The sequence below is a fragment of the Photinus pyralis genome, unplaced genomic scaffold (assembly GCF_008802855.1).
Source record: "Photinus pyralis isolate 1611_PpyrPB1 unplaced genomic scaffold, Ppyr1.3 Ppyr1.4_LG6, whole genome shotgun sequence".
NCBI classification, from domain to species: domain Eukaryota; kingdom Metazoa; phylum Arthropoda; class Insecta; order Coleoptera; family Lampyridae; genus Photinus; species Photinus pyralis.
The window spans coordinates 4,485,629-4,504,862 of NW_022170663.1; the positions used below are offsets into that span (position 1 = coordinate 4,485,629).

The window sequence follows — 19,234 nt, forward strand, 5'->3', positions numbered from 1 at the left end:
TAAATTTATTTAGATTATCTCTGTGGGACCTATCCATGTTATATTTAGACACTAACACTTCCAAATAGTTTTTAAATATGTCTAGTGGTTCGGATATTAAGTCATGGATCGCATCTATGATAATCTGAACATCTTTTCTACTTAAGCTGCTATCCGCATAAAAGGCATGTATAAATATTAGTACGTTTTGAGATAGATAATTTTTAAAATCGTCGAAAAAAGTTGTATTCAAATCATGTGTTTTAGAACCACACTCTGTGTTCAATATATCTAAATCATCCTCAAAATTGCCATTCACTAATTCTTCATGAGATCCAGATGTGTTACCACAAGTATTTGATGTTTGAACAACTACATGCACATTTTTGTGTGATTTTAAGTGTTTTCTGTATGAATTTAGTGAAGGGAAATTCCTGTAGCAGTTTAATTCATTGCAATTATATTTACTATTCTCGCCTAAAACATGTTTTAGATGAGTCATTAAGTCTTTTATGTTACTGTAAGAGATATGGCATACTCCACAAGTAGGCATAGTAGAAAATTTTATTGTTTTGCTTCTTGTTCTATTTGATTCGATATGTCGGCAATAACACAAGCAGTACTACTGTGCTTACTAATAGTGACAGTTTTAAACACAATTTCTTGGATGAATAACCAGATGTGTTTGCATTCTATGGGATACTCTAGATTTAGTGCGTGTATAACTTTGTATAATAATTCTAGGACTCTTATAGATGAATTGACAACAAATTTTTTACCATACAGGACAATACAGAATTGTTTTTCTTCTATTCCAACTACCGCTCCAAATGGTTGCATTGGAAATCCATATGCCAGTAATTTTTTTTCTCTAGTTTCAATTAGTTGATCTATATCACTAAATGCCTAGAAAAAACAGACCTAAATTTAGGTACTTTATGTAATACAGCTACTCACGTTCACATTAATAAAAAAGCTCTCTTGTGTTTCTGACCTAGTTGGCCTCCAACAATTTGTATTTTGTTTGGTACCTTTCCTTAATGTAACCACAGAAAACAGAAGAGGAAGTACTAGCAAAGCTTTAGTGTTATTATCTAAAAAAAGGTAATTATTACAACATCATTTTTGTAAGAGTTTTACTACACTACCGAAATCATCTAAGTTGACCAGTTTAATTTTTCTATCAAGTGCCTCCTTTAAAATAGCCCGTGCAACTTTGGGCCATTCCTGATATATAATATCTATTTTGTCTTCATTTGCTTGATTAAAATCAGACTCCAACTAAAACATAATTTAGGTACCTATATTTTGTGAACATTAAAAATAAAAAAACTAATATTACCAAATCAAGTCCAGTCTGCAAACTTAATGCTGGAAAATCATCAAATATTTCTTGTAGAGTTTTATTGGCATAGATTCTAGTTCGTGTGTGGAACGTCGATTCCCAGTATTGAAGGACTTTAGTATATGGTTCTATCGATACTTTTAAAAACTCTAATTTCTCATCTGTTTCTGGGAGTTTGTTATCCTCCACATTAATATTGTGATCATCAACAGCTTTACTAGTATTTGCCACTCGGAAACTAGCTTTAACATAGATATACCGAGACCACAGTTTTCCTCTGGCCGATTGCTTCCGTAAACCTTCCTTCCCAGATGAATATGGAATAAAATAAGTCTCTTTTTTTTCAGTAGGGAACAGCTCCACTATTTCTTCAGCAGCTCTTGTGAAAGTGTCTGCCTTTATACTAAAACAAATAGAAATTATATGTAGGTTCATTATACAATACCTATATTCTTACTCAGTCCTATTTGATAATAAATAGCTAACGATGAGTTTGCATATTTTCTGCCTACAATCATTGCTCAGTTTTTTCCTATTTTTTAATGCCAACTGACCATCTGTATGTTGCATTAACAAATTCTCTAATCCCTAAAAGAAAGTTAAATGGATTAATCACCTCACTAAATAAAAGATACAAACATCTGAAAACAAGCTTCCTTGTTTCACTTTTTTTTTGGAATAGGATTGCTATTTTCTGAAATAATACTATGCATCTCTCTTGAAGGTGGAAGGCTCGGTGGTAGGCTCACGTCGAGATTCATATTTTGAGATGAATTTCCAATGTTAAAAAATGAACACAGTTCAGGATCGGGATCAAACTCAATCACATCATTTGAGCTGTTAGAAAAAACGGAGATAGTTTCTATTTGGCTCTACAACAATTACATTAAGTTATACATTAAACATTTCGTAGCAGTAGTGATTCAAATTAAAAGTCGTTAACTTGTGAACCACATGTACAGGGTGGCCAAGTTTAGACGTAAGTGTGGGGTAACTCAGACTATAAGTGATATGACCTATAATTTCTTTGCTTATTAAGCGGCAATGTGTTTATTGCAAAGGTTATTAGTTATGATTTTGTTTGTTACATAATCTGCCGTGTTCAAAATAAGTATACCGGTCAAGTAAAACGTTATCGGGCCTAGCCTAATTTTTTTAAATGGAACACTATATTTTAATCAAAACAGACACCATATAATTGAATTCTCTTTTCAAAAATATTGCACACCAGGAATATTTAAAAAAATATTCAAGTGATTAAGAAAAATCAAAAAGATTCAAAAAGAAAAAGGGTTCTAATGCTTAAAAAAATACAAAGGTATATAACAAATCTTTTAAAATGAGTCTTTTTGAGTTCATATTAAATTTTCTGATTTTTTAATGAAAATATGCCACATTTTTACATTAAAATATACGGGGTGTTCCATTTAAAAGATGAGGTTAGGTCAGACAACTTTTTTACCGGACCCTGCACATTTATTTTGAAAATGGTAGATTATGCAACAATCACTACAAAGAAACTTGTAATAGGTAAACACATTTCTGGTAACTTAATAACCAGAGAAGTTATACTTAGGCGTTTGTTTTCAACATCGAGTTTATCTAAAAAAAATAAGGGTTACTTCATACTAACGGCCAAAGTAGAACTCTTGATGATTACGTACGACTACGTATAGGGATAGTTATATAGAATGGGTTGAAAAAAAAATTATAAAAAAAGAGCGACGTCACAATTTTTATGTCATGTTGTACACATGTGCAACATTTTGACGTCGCTCTTTTTTCTATACTTTAAAAATTTTTATTCAACCGCCCACCCCTATACTTACAACTACTCTATACGTAGTCATAGGGAGTTAAAATTTTACATGTAAAGCTGGTATATAAATTTTGGGACATATCTGATCATCCCTAACCATCGTAGGCCTAAGAACCCTACTCTAACCGCCCCATCACATACTTTAAGTAAGTATATTGCAACACCTTTCATTGAATCACTGTAGGTACTGTATTGCACTTATTTATTTATTTACCAGTGACGATGGAGTAGAGCATGAACCTAATACTTCTTGCGTATAAAATTTTTTAAAGATCAGTCGTGGGCCGCTTTTCGGAAAAAGAACCCGGTTTCTTCGTCTAGCAAAGGAAAGCTTTCGTCTGTAATTCCCTCATCTACAAAACATATCATCAATCATAACATGACAATCAGACAATCGTTCTGAATATTGACTAACAGATTCCAATGCAATGCTATATAAATAACAGGACCAAGCAAGAATATGTTCGTAACTTCTACGCTGATGTACAAGTATAATTACACTCAAACCAAAGCTTTTTGTAATTTACTTTAGGTAGGTACTTCATGTCATTATACAGGGTGTCCCTAAAAGGTCTGTACAACGCGCTACCAGGGGTTCTTGGTATCAAAATAGGACGATTTAACCCTACTTACCTCTTTCCAAAAGTGCTTCGTTAAGGCGCTATCTACCGCCAAAGATTCAAAAAACAAATCGTTATTTTTATTTTATCGGAAAATGGTTTTGCCGATTAAAATGAAAGTCGGGATGTGAATGTCTAATGTAAAAAGGGTCTTTGTGATATCATCGTTTTGATTGTAGTTGCTATGTAGGTGGTAAAATACTGACCATCCACATCTGAAGAGGTCTAAAACTTTTTAACTACTATTTTGACGGCTCTGAATTTTTAGACACTGATAGACAGTTTACTTGCAAGCATTTTTTGTCTCTTGATAAATATCGCTATCGATGATGGTTTACGAAAAAAAAAAAATTTAGGCATGATGAATGGCGCACCATACATGCGATTGTTCCTCAAAAACCATAAGTGCAAGCAAGAAGTAGGCTATGAAACCGTAGTGCAGCAAGTAATGTAGAATAAACGAACACAACAGAGTAAGTCAATGTAATGTATTAATTTAAACGTACTAAATGTTCAAAGTGACCACCATTTTCACGCATACAAAGCATTACACGGCGTAATAAATTAAACTGTGCCCTTTGCAACATTGGTACGTTATTTTTTAAAGTTTTAAGTCTTCAAGCAAAACGTAAATTGTTAAAGTTTAAGAAACAACAAACAAACGTTACGCCACTCTAAGGTTTAACAGCCATCTTCTGATTTTTTGAGGAACAATCGCATGTATGGTGCATGCCATTCATCATGCCTAAATTTATTTTTTTTTCGTAAACCGTCACCGATAGCGATATTCATCAAGAGACAAAAAATGCTTGCAAGTAAACTGTCTATCAGTGTCTAAAAATTCAGAGCCGTCAAAATAGTAGTTAAAAAGTTTTAGACCTCTTCAGATGTGGATTGTCAGTATTTTACCACCTACATAGCAACTACAATCAAAACGATGATATCACAAAGACCCTTTTTACATTAGACATTCACATCCCGACTTTCATTTTAATCGGCAAAACCATTTTCCGATAAAATAAAAATAACGATTTGTTTTTTGAATCTTTGGCGGTAGATAGCGCCTTACCGAAGCACTTTTGGATACAGGTAAGTTGGGTTAAATCGTCCTATTTTGATACGAAGAACACCTGGTAGCGCGTTGTACAGACCTTTTAGGGACACCCTGTATAAATTTAAGAATATACGCATATTAAGTGCAACCATTTTATCCTAATTGATTTAATCCTAATGCCATGTATAATATTGTGCAATACTTACCCATAAAAGATTCATAGAAGTGTTCCAAACCGCATTTCTTTAAAAAAGATTTCACCGTTTCCATTGTGGGTTTAGCAATTACATAAACACTCGATTTGATTGAATGAATATTTATCCAACTCCAAAGTAACCAATCGGCAATCCGTGAAATGTAAGAAACATATGGAACACGAACAACCAAAACAAAAGTGGAGGCAACCTGGCAAACTTTATTCTATCTTTTTTGGAAGAGAGATATATTACAGTTAGGCTAAATCAGGTAGAATCTACATTATGTAAATTGGAGAATGGTATACCCCAGGGGTCTGTCCTAAGTGTAACGCTTTTTCTCATTGGAATTAACGACATAATTAACTCCATTCCAGATACTGTACATAAGGTACTCTACGTAGACGATTTAGTGATATTTAGCAGTTCAAGTTCAATGGTGGAATTGGAAGGTCGAATACAAGAAGTAATAGATAACGTCGTGACGTTGGCTGAAGGTAGAAAACTTACTTTCTCTAGAGAAAAGACAGCGGGTATTCACTTCTGCCGATTGAGAACAGAACACGCTGAACCACAACTATTTATTAAAGGAAAACGGATTCAAATCAAAAACACAATAAACCTTCTGGGAATGATTTTTGATAGGGGAATGTACTTTAGGGACCACATTGAATATCTTAGTGCAAAGTGCAAAAGACGGCTAAATATCATTAAATGTATCGCTAATATAAATTGGGGCGCTGAAACAAATACACTGTTGCTGCTGTATAAAACGTACATACTACCTATCTACGATTATGGATGCATCATTTACGCCTCGGCTCGACCATCACATCTGAAATTATTAGATAGAATTCATGCAAACGGTCTTAAGGTGGTACTAGGTGCTTTTAGAACGAGTCCGCATTCATCGCTACATGTAGAATCTGGTATCCCTCCTTTGTATCTGAGAAGGAAAAAGATCCTTACTAACTATTACCTGAAAGTTTTATCGCTCCCAGAACACTTGAACTACCAAATCACGCAAGACCTAGATACTGCCAGATTATTTCATGCAAGACCTACCATGTGCCAACCAAGTATTGTTAGGGCCATATACTTTATGGAAACAAATATCCCTAATCAACCTGATGTATTCCAACATCATATTTCGGAATACCCACCATGGGTAATCAGACAGGATGATATTATACTAAACCTTGAAAGATTTCCTAAGGATACTACACCAAATAAAGTATATCAAACTTCATTTTATGAAATTCGAAACAAATTTTATGATTTCCGAGCAATATACAGATGGATCTAAAACTACAATAGGTACTGGAAGTGTCATTCATACCCACGGAAAAACATACTCCTGGACTTTACATAAACAAGCAAGTGTATTTACGGCCGAACTTTACGCAATTTGGCATGCGTTATTGATGTGTTCTCATAGCCATGGAAACAAATACATCATATTTTCGGATTCATTGAGTGCCATCAAACGAATTTCAAACATAAAAGATAAAAAAGATCCACTAATTAACAACATAAGAGCCATACAGCATCATTTACAAGAAAGGCGTATTAGAACCATTTTTGTCTGGATACCAGGACATGCCGGAATCGTTGGTAACATGGTAGTTGACAAAGCAGCACAAGAAGCGTCGAGAGGTACTTACCTTAATGACATCCCCGTAAGACCAGATGATTTGAAAGGGTGTATCAAACAATCGTTGAAAGACACATGGCAGAGCGAATGGAATAATGTAGATACTCACCTAAAGGAAATCAAGCCAACCATTATCCCATGGGAAAATAAGTGCTATGGAAGTAGAAGAGAACAAGTTGCATTATCAAGAATAAGAATCGGTCACACAAACTTAACACATTTACATTTATTAGGAAAGAGCCAACAACAGAAATGCAACGAATGTGATATCTATTTGAGACTACAATCCTCTCCTACAATTTGTGCACAATGCAAGCAAAGTCGCGTTGACGCGTTCTTTTTCTTATCTTGTAGCATGTAGGTATGAAGGTATTTTCTTACGGCAGTCGTCGAATTATTGCGGATGTTGCCGATACGAATAGTTAATGAAATTTTTTAACGATGGTTATTCGAAGTACAATTTGTAATAACTATTTTTATAACTTGTTTGTTAATCAGCTTAATTGTGATAGTGATATGATTTGTAACAAAACTATATTATAAGTATTGTTAACGTTGTCGACTGTCATACTCACAATGAATAACTGACACAATAAAACCATAATAATAAAACGTAATTAGTAATCACAATGATTGCTGACGAATAGCTATAACTAAATGTTTATTACCATTATTATGATGTTTAATAGCTATTATTATTTTCATTTTAGTTAAAGTGTATAACTAGACCATTTCTTTCAGTGTAGCAAATGTGCACGTTATGTATTCTTTCAGCATCAAGATAATGCATTTGAAGGATTTTACAACTCTAAATTCATTTCTAAAGAATAATTTTTGGTACATTTTGCCATAAAACTTTTGACCTAGACCACAAAGAATAGCTATATTGAATTGTTACACTTCTAAGAGTCATAGGGAATACTCTAGCGAAAGTCCGAACTCGTTCCCAGTCAGCAGCGTGACGTAATTTTGACGTCACTATTTGGTCATGGCCGACGTCATTCTGTATGATTTAATGACGACTTAAGTACGTCATAATGACGGGAAAATGTCACAGCCCAAAGACGTCATCAGTAGACGTGTTCTAGACGTCATATAGAGACTAAATTTCCACAGCCCAACGACGTCCTCACAACGTCAATTGACGTCAACGCGTATAAAACGTCCTCAAATCAAATATTTAAACAGTACTTAAACATGTTTAATGAGTAAAATAATTACATAATTCTTAAATATATACAACATATTAACACAAAAACTGTAAGCAAAAGGCAGTTATACTGTATGAAGCAAAGGAAAAATTACTTTTTCGTTGTTCAAATAAGGCAGAGCTATGCATTTAGCAATAACATTTTGCAATGGCCAACTATAAAGTTCAGTTGAAAAAGAAAAGACTCTATATATATGTAAGTTTTGAGAATCAAAGGGATAACTATAAAATGACTTAAATTTATGGAACTGTTTTCCAATTATTTCAACTCCCACTGAAGAAGACAGAATGTTTTGTACTTCAACAACTTTAATTTTTTCATTATCTTCAACAAGACAGTAGGAATTAGCTACAGAGTAACTATGAATAATTAAAGTTAGATCATCATAAATTACTTTTTTAAATTGACTAACTTGAATAAAATTATATTTTGGTATTAATGGACCCATAACGTGTGCCAAAAACAAAGATGTTTGTGCAGCGCTAGTTATAAAACTGTCTGCATTCTGGTGCAATTCCCCTAGTCTTCTACATAATTGCTGTAATGGTTTTGAAGGTTTTTTAATAAGTCGCTTCAGTTGACCTAAATAATTTTCAAAGCAAAATGCAGAGAAACTATCTAATACTCCATAGAGTGTTACATCATCACAAAGATGGCAAAGCATGTGTACATTGTATATAATAAACTGTTCACCATAAATATGTTCACTGTGTTTCACAAACGTGTTAATAAATGTTCTAGCTAAATTCATAAATTTGGATATAAACTTTTCTGAGATTAGAATTGTTATACTACTATGGAGTAATAAGAAATGCTCATAAATGGCACTATTAATTACCCTATGAAGCGCAACTGGTCCCACATACAACAGGAATGTCCGAAATTCTGTTGCTTTCCATCTTGGAAGATCACTTAATGAACGGGGTTTACGATTAATTTCTAGTGGTATGCATGATGAAGTACTGGTGAGATAATTAGAAATGTCAATAATTTTTTTACCATTAAGTTTAACTGCCTTGTCTGGTCCTAACCAAGTATTAAGAAGTTTTCTCATAACCCCCAAGCACACACAGTGCATATAATCATTGGGAAAAGCTGTTACTAAACCAATGCCTAACTTAAGCAGTGGGGATATACCTAAATGGTGATCTTCATCCTGTTGTGCAATGAAAGATGCGTCAGTTCGTCTTGGTGCAGATATATTTTTCAAAACTACACGGCCTTGAATGTATTTACCCGTTTCAATGCACTTATCACAGGAAGAGTAACCACTATGACCCTTAACACATTTTAGATAGGCCCTAGCAGGGCTATCACACACAAAGCTTCTGATTGTGACCTGATATGTTTGTTCTTTAAAGTACAAGCCAACGTTTAACAAATTTAGAAGTTCGTCAATAAACTCAGATAGATATAAATGTAGTGGTTCTGGTTTACCTTGCCCACAAAATATTCCAATAGCAAATGGATTACTTTTAACAGATTTAATAAGGCCTAATATTGGCCATATACAAGTATTTGCACTTTTAAACAAGGGCAAACCATCTATATTAAAACTTAAATCAATTGTAGTATCTACCCGTAAAATTGTAATTACTCAAAAAATATTCTAAGTGTTTTTGAAGTCCGATATGTATATACTCTCCATTGTTCAACATTATAGTATTAAATGAAGTAGGGGTTTTTAATAACGTTCTGAAATCAGTTGGTAATTCTGGATGATAAGGTTTTAATATTTTTAGAAGATCATTTACTGCGGACTTTGGAACACTTTTATGCAGAGCCCATCTTCTGATCTTAACCAATAGGTCACCAGAAGACGGCGTTGGTTCAGTATCCGCTTGTGTTTCCTCTACATTGCCCTCACTTACTTGAAAATTAATATCTTCAGAGATATCATACTCCAACAGATCCTCATATGAACTAGAATCATCACTTGACTGCTGTACAACACTTTCAGGTATCTCAGAAGATAAATTGTTGCAAACATTTGACGAATTTATAAAGTTATCTGATAATTGAATAGAAATATCCTCCTGTTCTAATTGCACAGTTCCAGATACAGTAATATCATTGTTTTTGTAAAAATTATTTTTAGTTTCAGCTATACGTCGATATAACTGCCTTTTGCCCACAATATGGTCATTAGTTTTATAGTATTTACGTTTAGACATTTTGTGTAACAGAAAAAAACACACAGTTATTTACCAACGTTCTTGATTAACCAGCTTTCTTCTGTTTGGTCTTTAGTTCTGCTTGTAACCGCTGTGGCGCATGTTTCAACCAAATTTTGATGGCAGTATGAACTTGATCATCAGATACAACTGTACTTGTACATGAGCGCTGTACAGCACCTACAAAAAATAACAAGAATCACTTCAAATCTTATTAATAAACTAATTTCGAATGCCTTATTTCTACAAAGACTGTTCCACAGTACAGATGAATTACTTGATTAAAAATTTTAGTTAAGGGCTAATAAATTATGCTAATTAAGTAAGAAAGTGCTTTTTACTATTTTTAAATTTGTAAATAATTTACTGGGCACATGCAATTGATATGTATGAAAGTAACAAGCAAAATAAACAGAAAAATCACTTACGGACTACTGCCGTTTTCACAAGTAAATCGTTAAAAGCCTTTTTTCCTGTCTGCTACCCATAAAACTATATTTTGTTGCTAAGTCATTGCTCAGTAGCTGCCTCATCATGTTGTTAGTTTTAGAAGTAACATCTTTCCCGCCTAGTCTTGATAAATGTGATACCTAGAATTGGCTATAAGTAAAAATTACATGATAACAGTGTTCTTTACCAAAAGATTAAAGATTTCTTTTTCTTTAATACAAGTTTCCGTTGTAGCTAAGTCGGCACTTTTCGTTATGGGCAACACAAATGGTAAATCTTGATTTTGATTTATTTGAGATTCACTTGAAGAGTTGCTTTGCTTTTGTATCCACGCTAGAATTTGTTTGTTTTGCTCTTTAATGCAAGAAAACAAATCGATAATTGTTTCATCGGTCAGTGCTCTTCGTTTTTTACCTTTTAATTTTAAATTAAATTATGTAGGTACCTATACACAAATTTAATTTACCTGTTGATGGATTAGATTGGAAGGAAGACCCTTGTTGTTCTTCTAGAATGTATTTTGTGTTTAGAGTTCAATAAACGAAAAAATTTATTTATATTACCTATTAATGTAATTGTGGACGATGCAGAGGAACAGGATCGACTTGATAGGGTGGATCTCGGAGTTGATAGTTCCTTATCTCTCAAAAAGGTTGAACTGTGTTGGGGGCTTAAATTGGACTGCACACTCCCTGAAAATTAACATTCGATTACATCACTAATGAATTTTATGTTACCTATGGATTTAGAAGTCTTAGATGAAGAGCGACGTAAGGGCAGAGATTCAGGATTCGCATCTAAAATTTGGTTCGAATTATAATTGTTTCTACCTACAAAAATGTTTATCAATACTAATTTGCCGCTTCATTTTTAATATTATAATTAACAAACCTTCGATTGAAATTCGAGGTGGTTTTGGAAGAATATTTTCTTCTTCTATGCTACAGTCACTCTCATCGACATCATCATATAACCTACGTGGGGCTACACGTTTCCGTTTACTTTTCTCGCATACAGAGGTGGTGCTTTTATTAGTAGTAGTTTGTTCGTGGTCTGTGGCTACATCCGATAGTTCTTCCGCCAATTTTATTTTTCTTTGTGCCGTATTATAGTCATCTGCAATGAAAAATTAAGTTTCAAACCAAACATTATCTTCGACTATTACCCGTTTCGAAAAATATTCGGGCCAATTTAGTATGTTGCCATTTATCTATTACAGGGAGTTCGCCTCGATGCAACGATTTATCGTAATCATATTGGGTTGTATAATTTGGCCAATAAGTGTGCTGTTTCGAAGGTGTGAGCCATTTATCAGATACAATGGCCACAAACCCTCTCTCTTCCTGGTCAAATTCAACACCAACATAAGCCATTAGTAATACTATACTGTATAAATTACAATTAGAATAAAAAGATTAGATAGGTTTACTTACACAAACACACGTCACAGACCAGCAAACTTGCTTTTTGCAGTTTAAATTCCACGTTATTTTTTGTGTAGATGCACTAATTCCCGCACAAGCACAAAAGAAAAAACGTGTAAAAAAAGCGCGCAAATTTAACATAACCTCAATTCTCATTGCAGTCTGCCATCGATGAAGCACTGTTGCCAGACTGCAAATTCGTTAAATTAGTGCAGCATTGCCAATTATAATACGTGAGTATATCAACCAATGGTATTAATAATCACAATGTTGCTTCTCGTAAAAGTACAATATGTAGTATCGATTATATCCAGTATCACTGATTTACTTAATAGATGAAAGTTTAAAAAAATATAAATTATGGGTCTGTTTCACGGCCTGATTATCACGTTGTAGTAACGTCAAAGTATGACGTAAAAATTGGTCTTTAAGATCACGTCAATATGACGTCCTTTATTGGTGGTTCGACGTCTTCGACGTAGTATCACCAATTTTTCACGTCATGAGGACGTCGTTTGCTTACTGGGTTACATGACCTAGGGAATGAAATATGTTGATTTCTATGCTGGAGCAGTACTCTCCCCCTCAGCACCCTAACTCCGTTCCTTCCGTTCCCATCCCTAACTTATCCATCCTTACAATCCCGTTCTCTGGCTGAAGAGGGCCAGGAAGCCCTGAGCAGCCCGCCTCCGGTATCCCTGTAGTCAGGGGTGCGGGAGGAATGAAACACGTTGGCCTTTTTCCTTTTGATTTCTATTATATTGAACCCGCAGTTTTGTTCCCGATATACTCGAAGTCCTATAACTTTTGTTCCTGTTGCACCAGCTTTCTGAAAATAATAGCGCCCGTCCTTAATGTCCAAAGTACCCGTACACCAAATTTCAACACAATCGGACACTTACAAAGTCGAGCAAAGACTTATAGCGCACATGGGCGGACGGACGGACGACAATACAAAACTATAAAGGATATGAGGATCCTTAATAATTCGAGAGCGAGGGGTGTTTTGTGTGTAAGTGTCAAGAGTTTAAAATGAACAATGTTGTTCATATTTGTGATCAAATTAAGCACTTCTTAGTCTTCTTAATGGAATGAGAGTTACCTAAATTATTTGCGATGGTAAATGACATAAGAGCGGTTAACAAAGGTTGTAATTATAACATATCCATAGACAAAGATTTAGTAAGCAATATACGATGAAATGGTTTCAACATTTGCTTTTGCGTATAATTATACTTAATTCCTGTTTTGTAAAATGTTTATTGTTAATCAAAGATAGGTATTAGCTTTGTGTTTGTGTTAATGTATTGCTTTTTAAATTATGCATTAGTTAGCTTGACTACCACCTATTTAAACGCCCCGCGAACATCAAAATATATATATAAATTATTTACACGTGTCAATGTACAGAATATATACACTGCTGGTTATCCGGGTATCATCCTTAGGTGCGTGGCAGTTCTCCTTCCTTCCAGATCTTCAGCCAACCTTTTTAGGGCCAAGTACAGCCCGTGTCTAACCTGCAAGAAATAAGGTTGCTATTATAGCAGATCTTTTAATTGAGTCAGTTTCGTATTAATAAATGCAAGGTAGGAAATTATACGTTTCGTTATACACGAAATCGACACATTTCACGGTTAGTTGCATGTTTAACAACAGGAACCGATTTTCGTGGTATATTATTATTTAAAGGCCAATTATGTAAACGAGCATCAGCGAAATATTAAAGAAGGGAAAAGCCGAAACAGTCGCCTGTTAATAATTCTGTGCCAATTTAGCTATACCTAACTCGCATAAAGCGATTGTAGTAAATGAAATTTGGCGGTACGTACTTATCCGAGCAATGAAAATGAAATATTCAAACAGTGGAGGTAAAGGAAAATTATTTTAGTAAAACGGAGCGCTAAAAAGATTAACTTGTTGGTGTCAAAATCGTGGCAGCATTTAGGAAGTGTGGCGCAAAAATTCAAGTGGAAGCCCATCAAGCGATATTTATTGTTATCCCAGTCGTAATTCAATGGACCCTTATCCTTCTTTACAAAAACAATTTTCAAGTATTTGCCTCGTGCCTGTACGTTATTTTAAATTTTTATTGTGTATTTTTTAAGCGTCCCAAGTGTTTCAATTGCAATCGCAATTGGAAAAATTCACACTTCAGGACAAAGAAACACTAATTGCTTGGAAAAGTGCAGACAAAGTAGAAAAATAATGTCTTTGTAGTCTAGAAATGACTTGTAACTGGGAATGGGAAAACTTACAGTACGTGTGTATAAAGCTGACTATTCAATTCATCTAACATTTGTCACATTTCAACCAGTGAAATGTCGACATTTCAAATTGTTGAGCCAATGGGAACGAATTATAGTGATAATTTCACGTGTGGTATTTCAGCGATTATATCATTCATACGACATTGAGCCAATCAAAACTTCCACTTTCCTTAGATACCAATGCATTAATAAGCGATTATACCCTTGACGACGTGATATAATCGATTTGGTGTTTTCGCTATGTCATTTAAAGTCATAAATCTAGTATACACTATATTTGATGACAATAACAATAACTGTCAAAATAAAATTCTATTCATTATACAGTGTGAGCAACAATGATTGAAGCGTGCGTCATCACCGCTTGTTCCTATTAATATCAAAACTACCTTCTTTGTATGGAGTTGTATACGAAAATGACGTTCTGCGCTGTCACAGTGACGTGCGTCTATTCGTATTTCGTATCTTGTATCAAATCAACATATGCTATGAGCGGCACATTGCCAATTTAGCTGAAGCGGCACGCTTCAATCTTTGTTGCTCACTCTGTATAATCGTGTCGAATACCACTCGAGCATTACAAAATAATTTTTATACTACCTCGTAACTCGACGAATAATCCCTTGAAACACCACTCGACCTTCGGTCTCGTGGTGTTTCGGATCATTCGTCTCGTTATTCGGTAGTATAATCGATTATTTTGTATGCTCTTGTGATATTACAATTGATAATTTCACGTGTGGTATTTCAGCGACAATTCAATGCGATTATTCAATGACATTTGTCAAACTTCCACCAGTGAAATGTCGCGAAATTTTGTCGTATTAACCAGAACATTCTTCTTAGTTTGTTAATCAATTTCGACAACCGACTTATCACCACATCTTTTAATTTAATCACTCATAACGAATTAGCTTGGAGCACAAAAGTTCGAATAGAATCAATAGCAAAATGAAAAGCAACTTCCTTCCGTAATTTATTTTGACGTTTATTGTTGTCATGGAAATACATTCGCGTGGGTAATTATGCTTAATTTTTCTTTTGATTCATTAAATAGTCCTCCGAATACCATTCGTAGTCGAAGTATTTGTAGATTATTTTTGAGCTGCTGCTCCACTCATGCTAGTTACGCTTTTTAATACCACTCGCGCAAGCGCTCGTGGTATTAATCAGCGTAACTAGCATTCGTGACAGCAGCTCAAAAATATTCGACAATACTTCGACTACTTATGGTATTATATATGATAATACAGTTTGCAGAAAGTTAAAAGTCCTTAATAAGAAAACTTCGCTTGTTTCACCATTTCGACAATGTATTATGAATGTATATATGTACTTGCAGGAATAAAAATCTATACCCTCATTATTTGCATCTTAACGGCTATAATTGGTGTGTCGATAATAACCACGCGACCACTTATAGCCCAGGCACTTTAGACAAAAAAATGCCCTAAATTAGACAAAATTAGTAACTAGCTGATTTTTGGTGGGGTGTTAGTATATGATAAGGTGAGTATTTTCTGAAAGTTCCCCTTACTTCCCCCGCTTGCTTCACCCAGTACAGCGATAGAAAGGGCCTCTAACCAGAACGTAATGAAATAGCTATTGTGCTCCATCTATGGCACCGATTTTGGTGGTCGTGGTCTTAAATTGTTCAAAATGACAGTGGTTGTGCTAAATAATAACCACTGCAATAATCCATAACATTTTGTGGTGTTTTATTTGGAATTTTATGTAAATTTTACCACAAATCCAATAAATAATTAAAGCGCTGTCAGAGCACCTAAAACGAAGAACTTTGTTACAATTTCGCATCTTTAACATCCTTATCATCCTGCAGAGGATGCGATCGATGCATTGGCGCAATCTCCAATACAGAGGGTAAACTTGGAAGGACAAGCTCGGGCGCAGTCACAATGTCTATCACGCTGGCCTTTACAATCATATGTATAATTAAATGAAAAAGCTCGTCAGGGGCTTGGTGACTTTCTCGTGAGATATCCGGAATCCCCATTCTGTGGGTGTTAGTGGTTTCCAAGCCAATGTTGTACCAGAAGATACACACGCGGTGAGAATGGAGAAAAGCCGTGTCAGCCGTCGGTTGGAGGACGAATTGCCAAGTCGAATTCTGATGAAACTTTCTGGTGAGCGACAGTGTATATCGAAACTAGTTTTTTTGCAGATGCGTTCAACATTTTCCAAACTGTTTTCTTCCCTTTTCCGAATCAAGACGAGGTCTTGTCGAATCCCGACGTTGGGTCGCATGTAAAAAGAGCAAAATCGCTTTTGTGCGGCCAATTTTTTTAACGTCGTCGTGTATGGTAAAAGAATTTATTTTTTTAGTAGTTGGTTTAACGAAAAACATTTTTGAAGAACACTCCGCTTAAGTGATCATAAGCGCGAATAAATCCGCATCCATCGCAACTACGACAACTTAGTCTAAAGTGGTCGCCTCGATACCGACCGTCACAATCGAGGTGTCGGCGTCTTGCTTTATCTGCAAGTCCACACAGCGAGATCTTCTGCTTTCCTCACAGGCGTTCGTGCTCGTTGATGAGTCATACCCGTCAAATACTACCACTGTGGACTGACCATAGTGTGTCAGTACGTATTGGACATACGAATGGCAATGCCGTTTACGACGCGATGTTCAATGGTTAACCTCGGTTTTACCACCCGCACGTTAGTACATAAGGGAGATATTTCAGTTGGGTCAAAAATGACCCCCCACTCCTTTGACGGAAATACACGTTTTGAAGCACCAGGATACAGGAATCAAACATCCAACAAAATCTCAATGATTTCGGTCTGTCGCTCTGTCTGTCTGTAGGTACTCTCATTTGCGGGCACATATTCTTAGACATAAATGGGTAGAATTGCGCATACGCAGGTGTACGGGTGGTATCTATGCTAGACACTGCAATTTTTTTGTTTTATTGTAACGTCACAAAAATTACCAAACATTTTAAAGAAAACGGTTTAAAATGCCATGAATTGTTGTAGTGGTTATTCTTTAGCATAACCACTACTATTCTGAACAATTTTAGTCCACAACCACTAAAACTGTGCCGGAGATGGAGCGCAATAGCGATATTATTGTATATTCGCGTCACTTAAGTCTTTTTTATCGCTCTACCGGGTGAAGCAAGCGGAGGAAGTGAGGGGAACTTTCAGAAAATCGGCTAGTTACTAATTTTGTCTATTTTTTAACCTAAAGTGCCTGGGCTATTAGTTGTTTTGTTCGTTTTCTTTATTGATTTCAAGTTGTAGTTATAAATTTACCAATATTACTACACTAACTACTAGTGCAGCGGAGAGAGCCGCGAAATCGTTCAAAAAATTTTTTCGGAGTAGAAAGAATTGGGACCCACACCATTTTGTTCAGAAATGTTTGAACCTTCAGAATCTCGCTTTACGACATTTTCCCGTGGTCCTGACAAAAGTTATAGGCCGCTAAAGTTGAAATTTACTCATTTTCGCGCGCGCGACTAGACCACCGAAAGTATTTATTTTCTCAGCAACTAAGCGATATACATCAATAATTCCTTTTGTAAAATGAAAGTACATTTATAGCAGAATCTAAAGCATTCAATTTACCTACCTTGTTATGCACAGTTTTTAGAAAAATGACCGTCAACTTCCAAAATTCGTGTAGCAGATGAAAAGTGCGCACTTTGAACTCTCATAACTTTTTATTTCACGATATCGATTTCCAATATTTATAGCTCATTCGATGCTCCAAAGCATTGTGATTATTTTATTTTCTATAACATTACCGTGAATTTTTCATAATAAAAAAGTTACGGTCATTTAAGTAAAAACCTACCGACCACGCCGAGTCGGTAATCGCGAGTGAGACGGAGAGGGAAGGATAGTCAGCAGCGTTTGCTAAACAAGGAGCGATGCGTAAGAGGTTCTACCTCGGGTTCTACTTTACTAAGAAATTTCTCTCCGAATACCAAAACTAGTTATTTAGGCCGTTTAGTTTACAAATGCATTCCGCCGAGTTGCATTGTAAAATCTCAAACAATTCATTAACTCCATGTATCTCAGTTCTTTGGTGAAATATATAGGTACAAATAGGTACTTTTCCCTGTAAATTTTGGGGGTTACTCCACATCAGGTATCTCTTGTGCTGTGCTGTATATTGTAAGATCAGCAGTATGATTTTGTCCCAAAGATTCAGGCTTGTTTTTTGATTTCACTAGACGATGGTTAGGATGGTATTGTAGCTCGCTGGTGGAGAATTCAAAAACGGCATAGGTATATTATATTGAATGGTAGACACCGGAACTTACTTAGGAGGATTATCAGCAGGTACTTAGGCTGTTAAAGTCAGTTATCTGGTCGTTATCTAGTGATAGGTAAACGAGGAATTTGGATTTCTTCTGTCGATGTATCTCGCTTTTGAAAAAAGACTGTGCGTTGAATTTTTTTCGTCTGTTTCCACAGAATATGGCCTACTTATTCTTATTCTGTGACTGTTTCCTCATTGATGTCGAAGTTGCTCGCTGTGATAAAATTATCATTTTTTATTTGACAAATTTTTGTGAAATGTAGGTAGACACCCTTAGCAGAACATGTAATATTGACGTTTACTGTACTTGTTATGCCACTGTCGGAGAACATTTTCTGACCCGAAAGACCAATTTGCAAATGAGTGTTTGAAAAATGACCTTAAAAAAAACTGTTCAATAATTTTGTTCCGTAAGTATGTACCTAGACAACAAACTTCGTGGAATTTTGTCAATTTTCGTTGTCCGGCCAAGAATTGCAGTGGAATTATTTTTTTCGAATTTTCAAAAACTAATTTCAGATTCAAAAACCACCAGATACCAAATTTCGTCGAAATCAACATTTTTTCGCACCCCTATTGAGGGGTGTGTCCTTTTGCGGTAGGAATTTTGAAAAATTATTTGCAAAACCGGAAAGGGCATACACAGCAAAACCTATTCAAAGACTTACCACCAGTCTCTGTAACTGTTGCTGAGAAAAAAAGAAACTTTACCACTTTTTTGAGGGTGGCTCCTAAACGAATAC

General features: G+C 35.2%; 2 protein-coding genes across 4 annotated transcripts; both read right to left on the bottom strand.

The window, feature by feature from the left end:
* Positions 1–543: 543 nt before the first annotated feature.
* LOC116173494 lies at positions 544–5,196 on the bottom strand. Its single transcript, XM_031490997.1, has 6 exons — positions 5,024–5,196; positions 1,782–1,912; positions 1,322–1,727; positions 1,128–1,260; positions 937–1,073; positions 544–885 (listed from the first exon to the last, which is right to left on the bottom strand). Exons 1-6 carry the CDS (start codon positions 5,036–5,038, stop codon positions 544–546), a joined length of 1,164 nt encoding a protein of 387 aa, XP_031346857.1. The 5' UTR covers positions 5,039–5,196.
* Positions 5,197–7,852: 2,656 nt separating this feature from the next.
* LOC116173487 lies at positions 7,853–12,254 on the bottom strand. 3 transcript variants are annotated; one of them, XM_031490985.1, is made up of 9 exons: positions 11,934–12,244; positions 11,666–11,886; positions 11,392–11,616; positions 11,238–11,330; positions 11,064–11,192; positions 10,967–11,008; positions 10,688–10,914; positions 10,479–10,640; positions 7,853–10,230 (listed from the first exon to the last, which is right to left on the bottom strand). In XM_031490985.1, the coding sequence occupies exons 2-8, from the start codon at positions 11,871–11,873 to the stop codon at positions 10,494–10,496; spliced, it is 1,071 nt and encodes a 356-aa protein (XP_031346845.1). In that variant the 5' UTR covers positions 11,874–11,886; positions 11,934–12,244; the 3' UTR covers positions 7,853–10,230; positions 10,479–10,493. The 3 variants fall into 3 exon arrangements, with proteins under 3 accessions (XP_031346845.1, XP_031346846.1, XP_031346844.1); XM_031490986.1 differs by having other exon boundaries at positions 10,688–10,854; positions 11,666–12,254; XM_031490984.1 differs by having other exon boundaries at positions 11,666–12,244.
* Positions 12,255–19,234: the final 6,980 nt, after the last annotated feature.

Excerpts from the sequence above, each read along its gene's own strand:
- LOC116173494 (XM_031490997.1), bottom strand. Across the intron at positions 1,261-1,321 it reads TGCAGACTGGACTTGATTTG|TTGGAGTCTGATTTTAATCA; the intron begins GTAATATTAGTT and ends ATTATGTTTTAG. Across the intron at positions 886-936 it reads GCTTTTTTATTAATGTGAAC|GCATTTAGTGATATAGATCA; the intron begins GTGAGTAGCTGT and ends TGTTTTTTCTAG.
- LOC116173487 (XM_031490985.1), bottom strand. The coding sequence starts at position 11,873 with ATGGCTTATGTTGGTGTTGAATTTGACCAGGAAGAGAGAGGGTTTGTG. Across the intron at positions 11,331-11,391 it reads ACCTCGAATTTCAATCGAAG|GTAGAAACAATTATAATTCG; the intron begins GTTTGTTAATTA and ends ACATTTTTGTAG. Across the intron at positions 11,193-11,237 it reads TAAGACTTCTAAATCCATAG|GGAGTGTGCAGTCCAATTTA; the intron begins GTAACATAAAAT and ends GTTAATTTTCAG.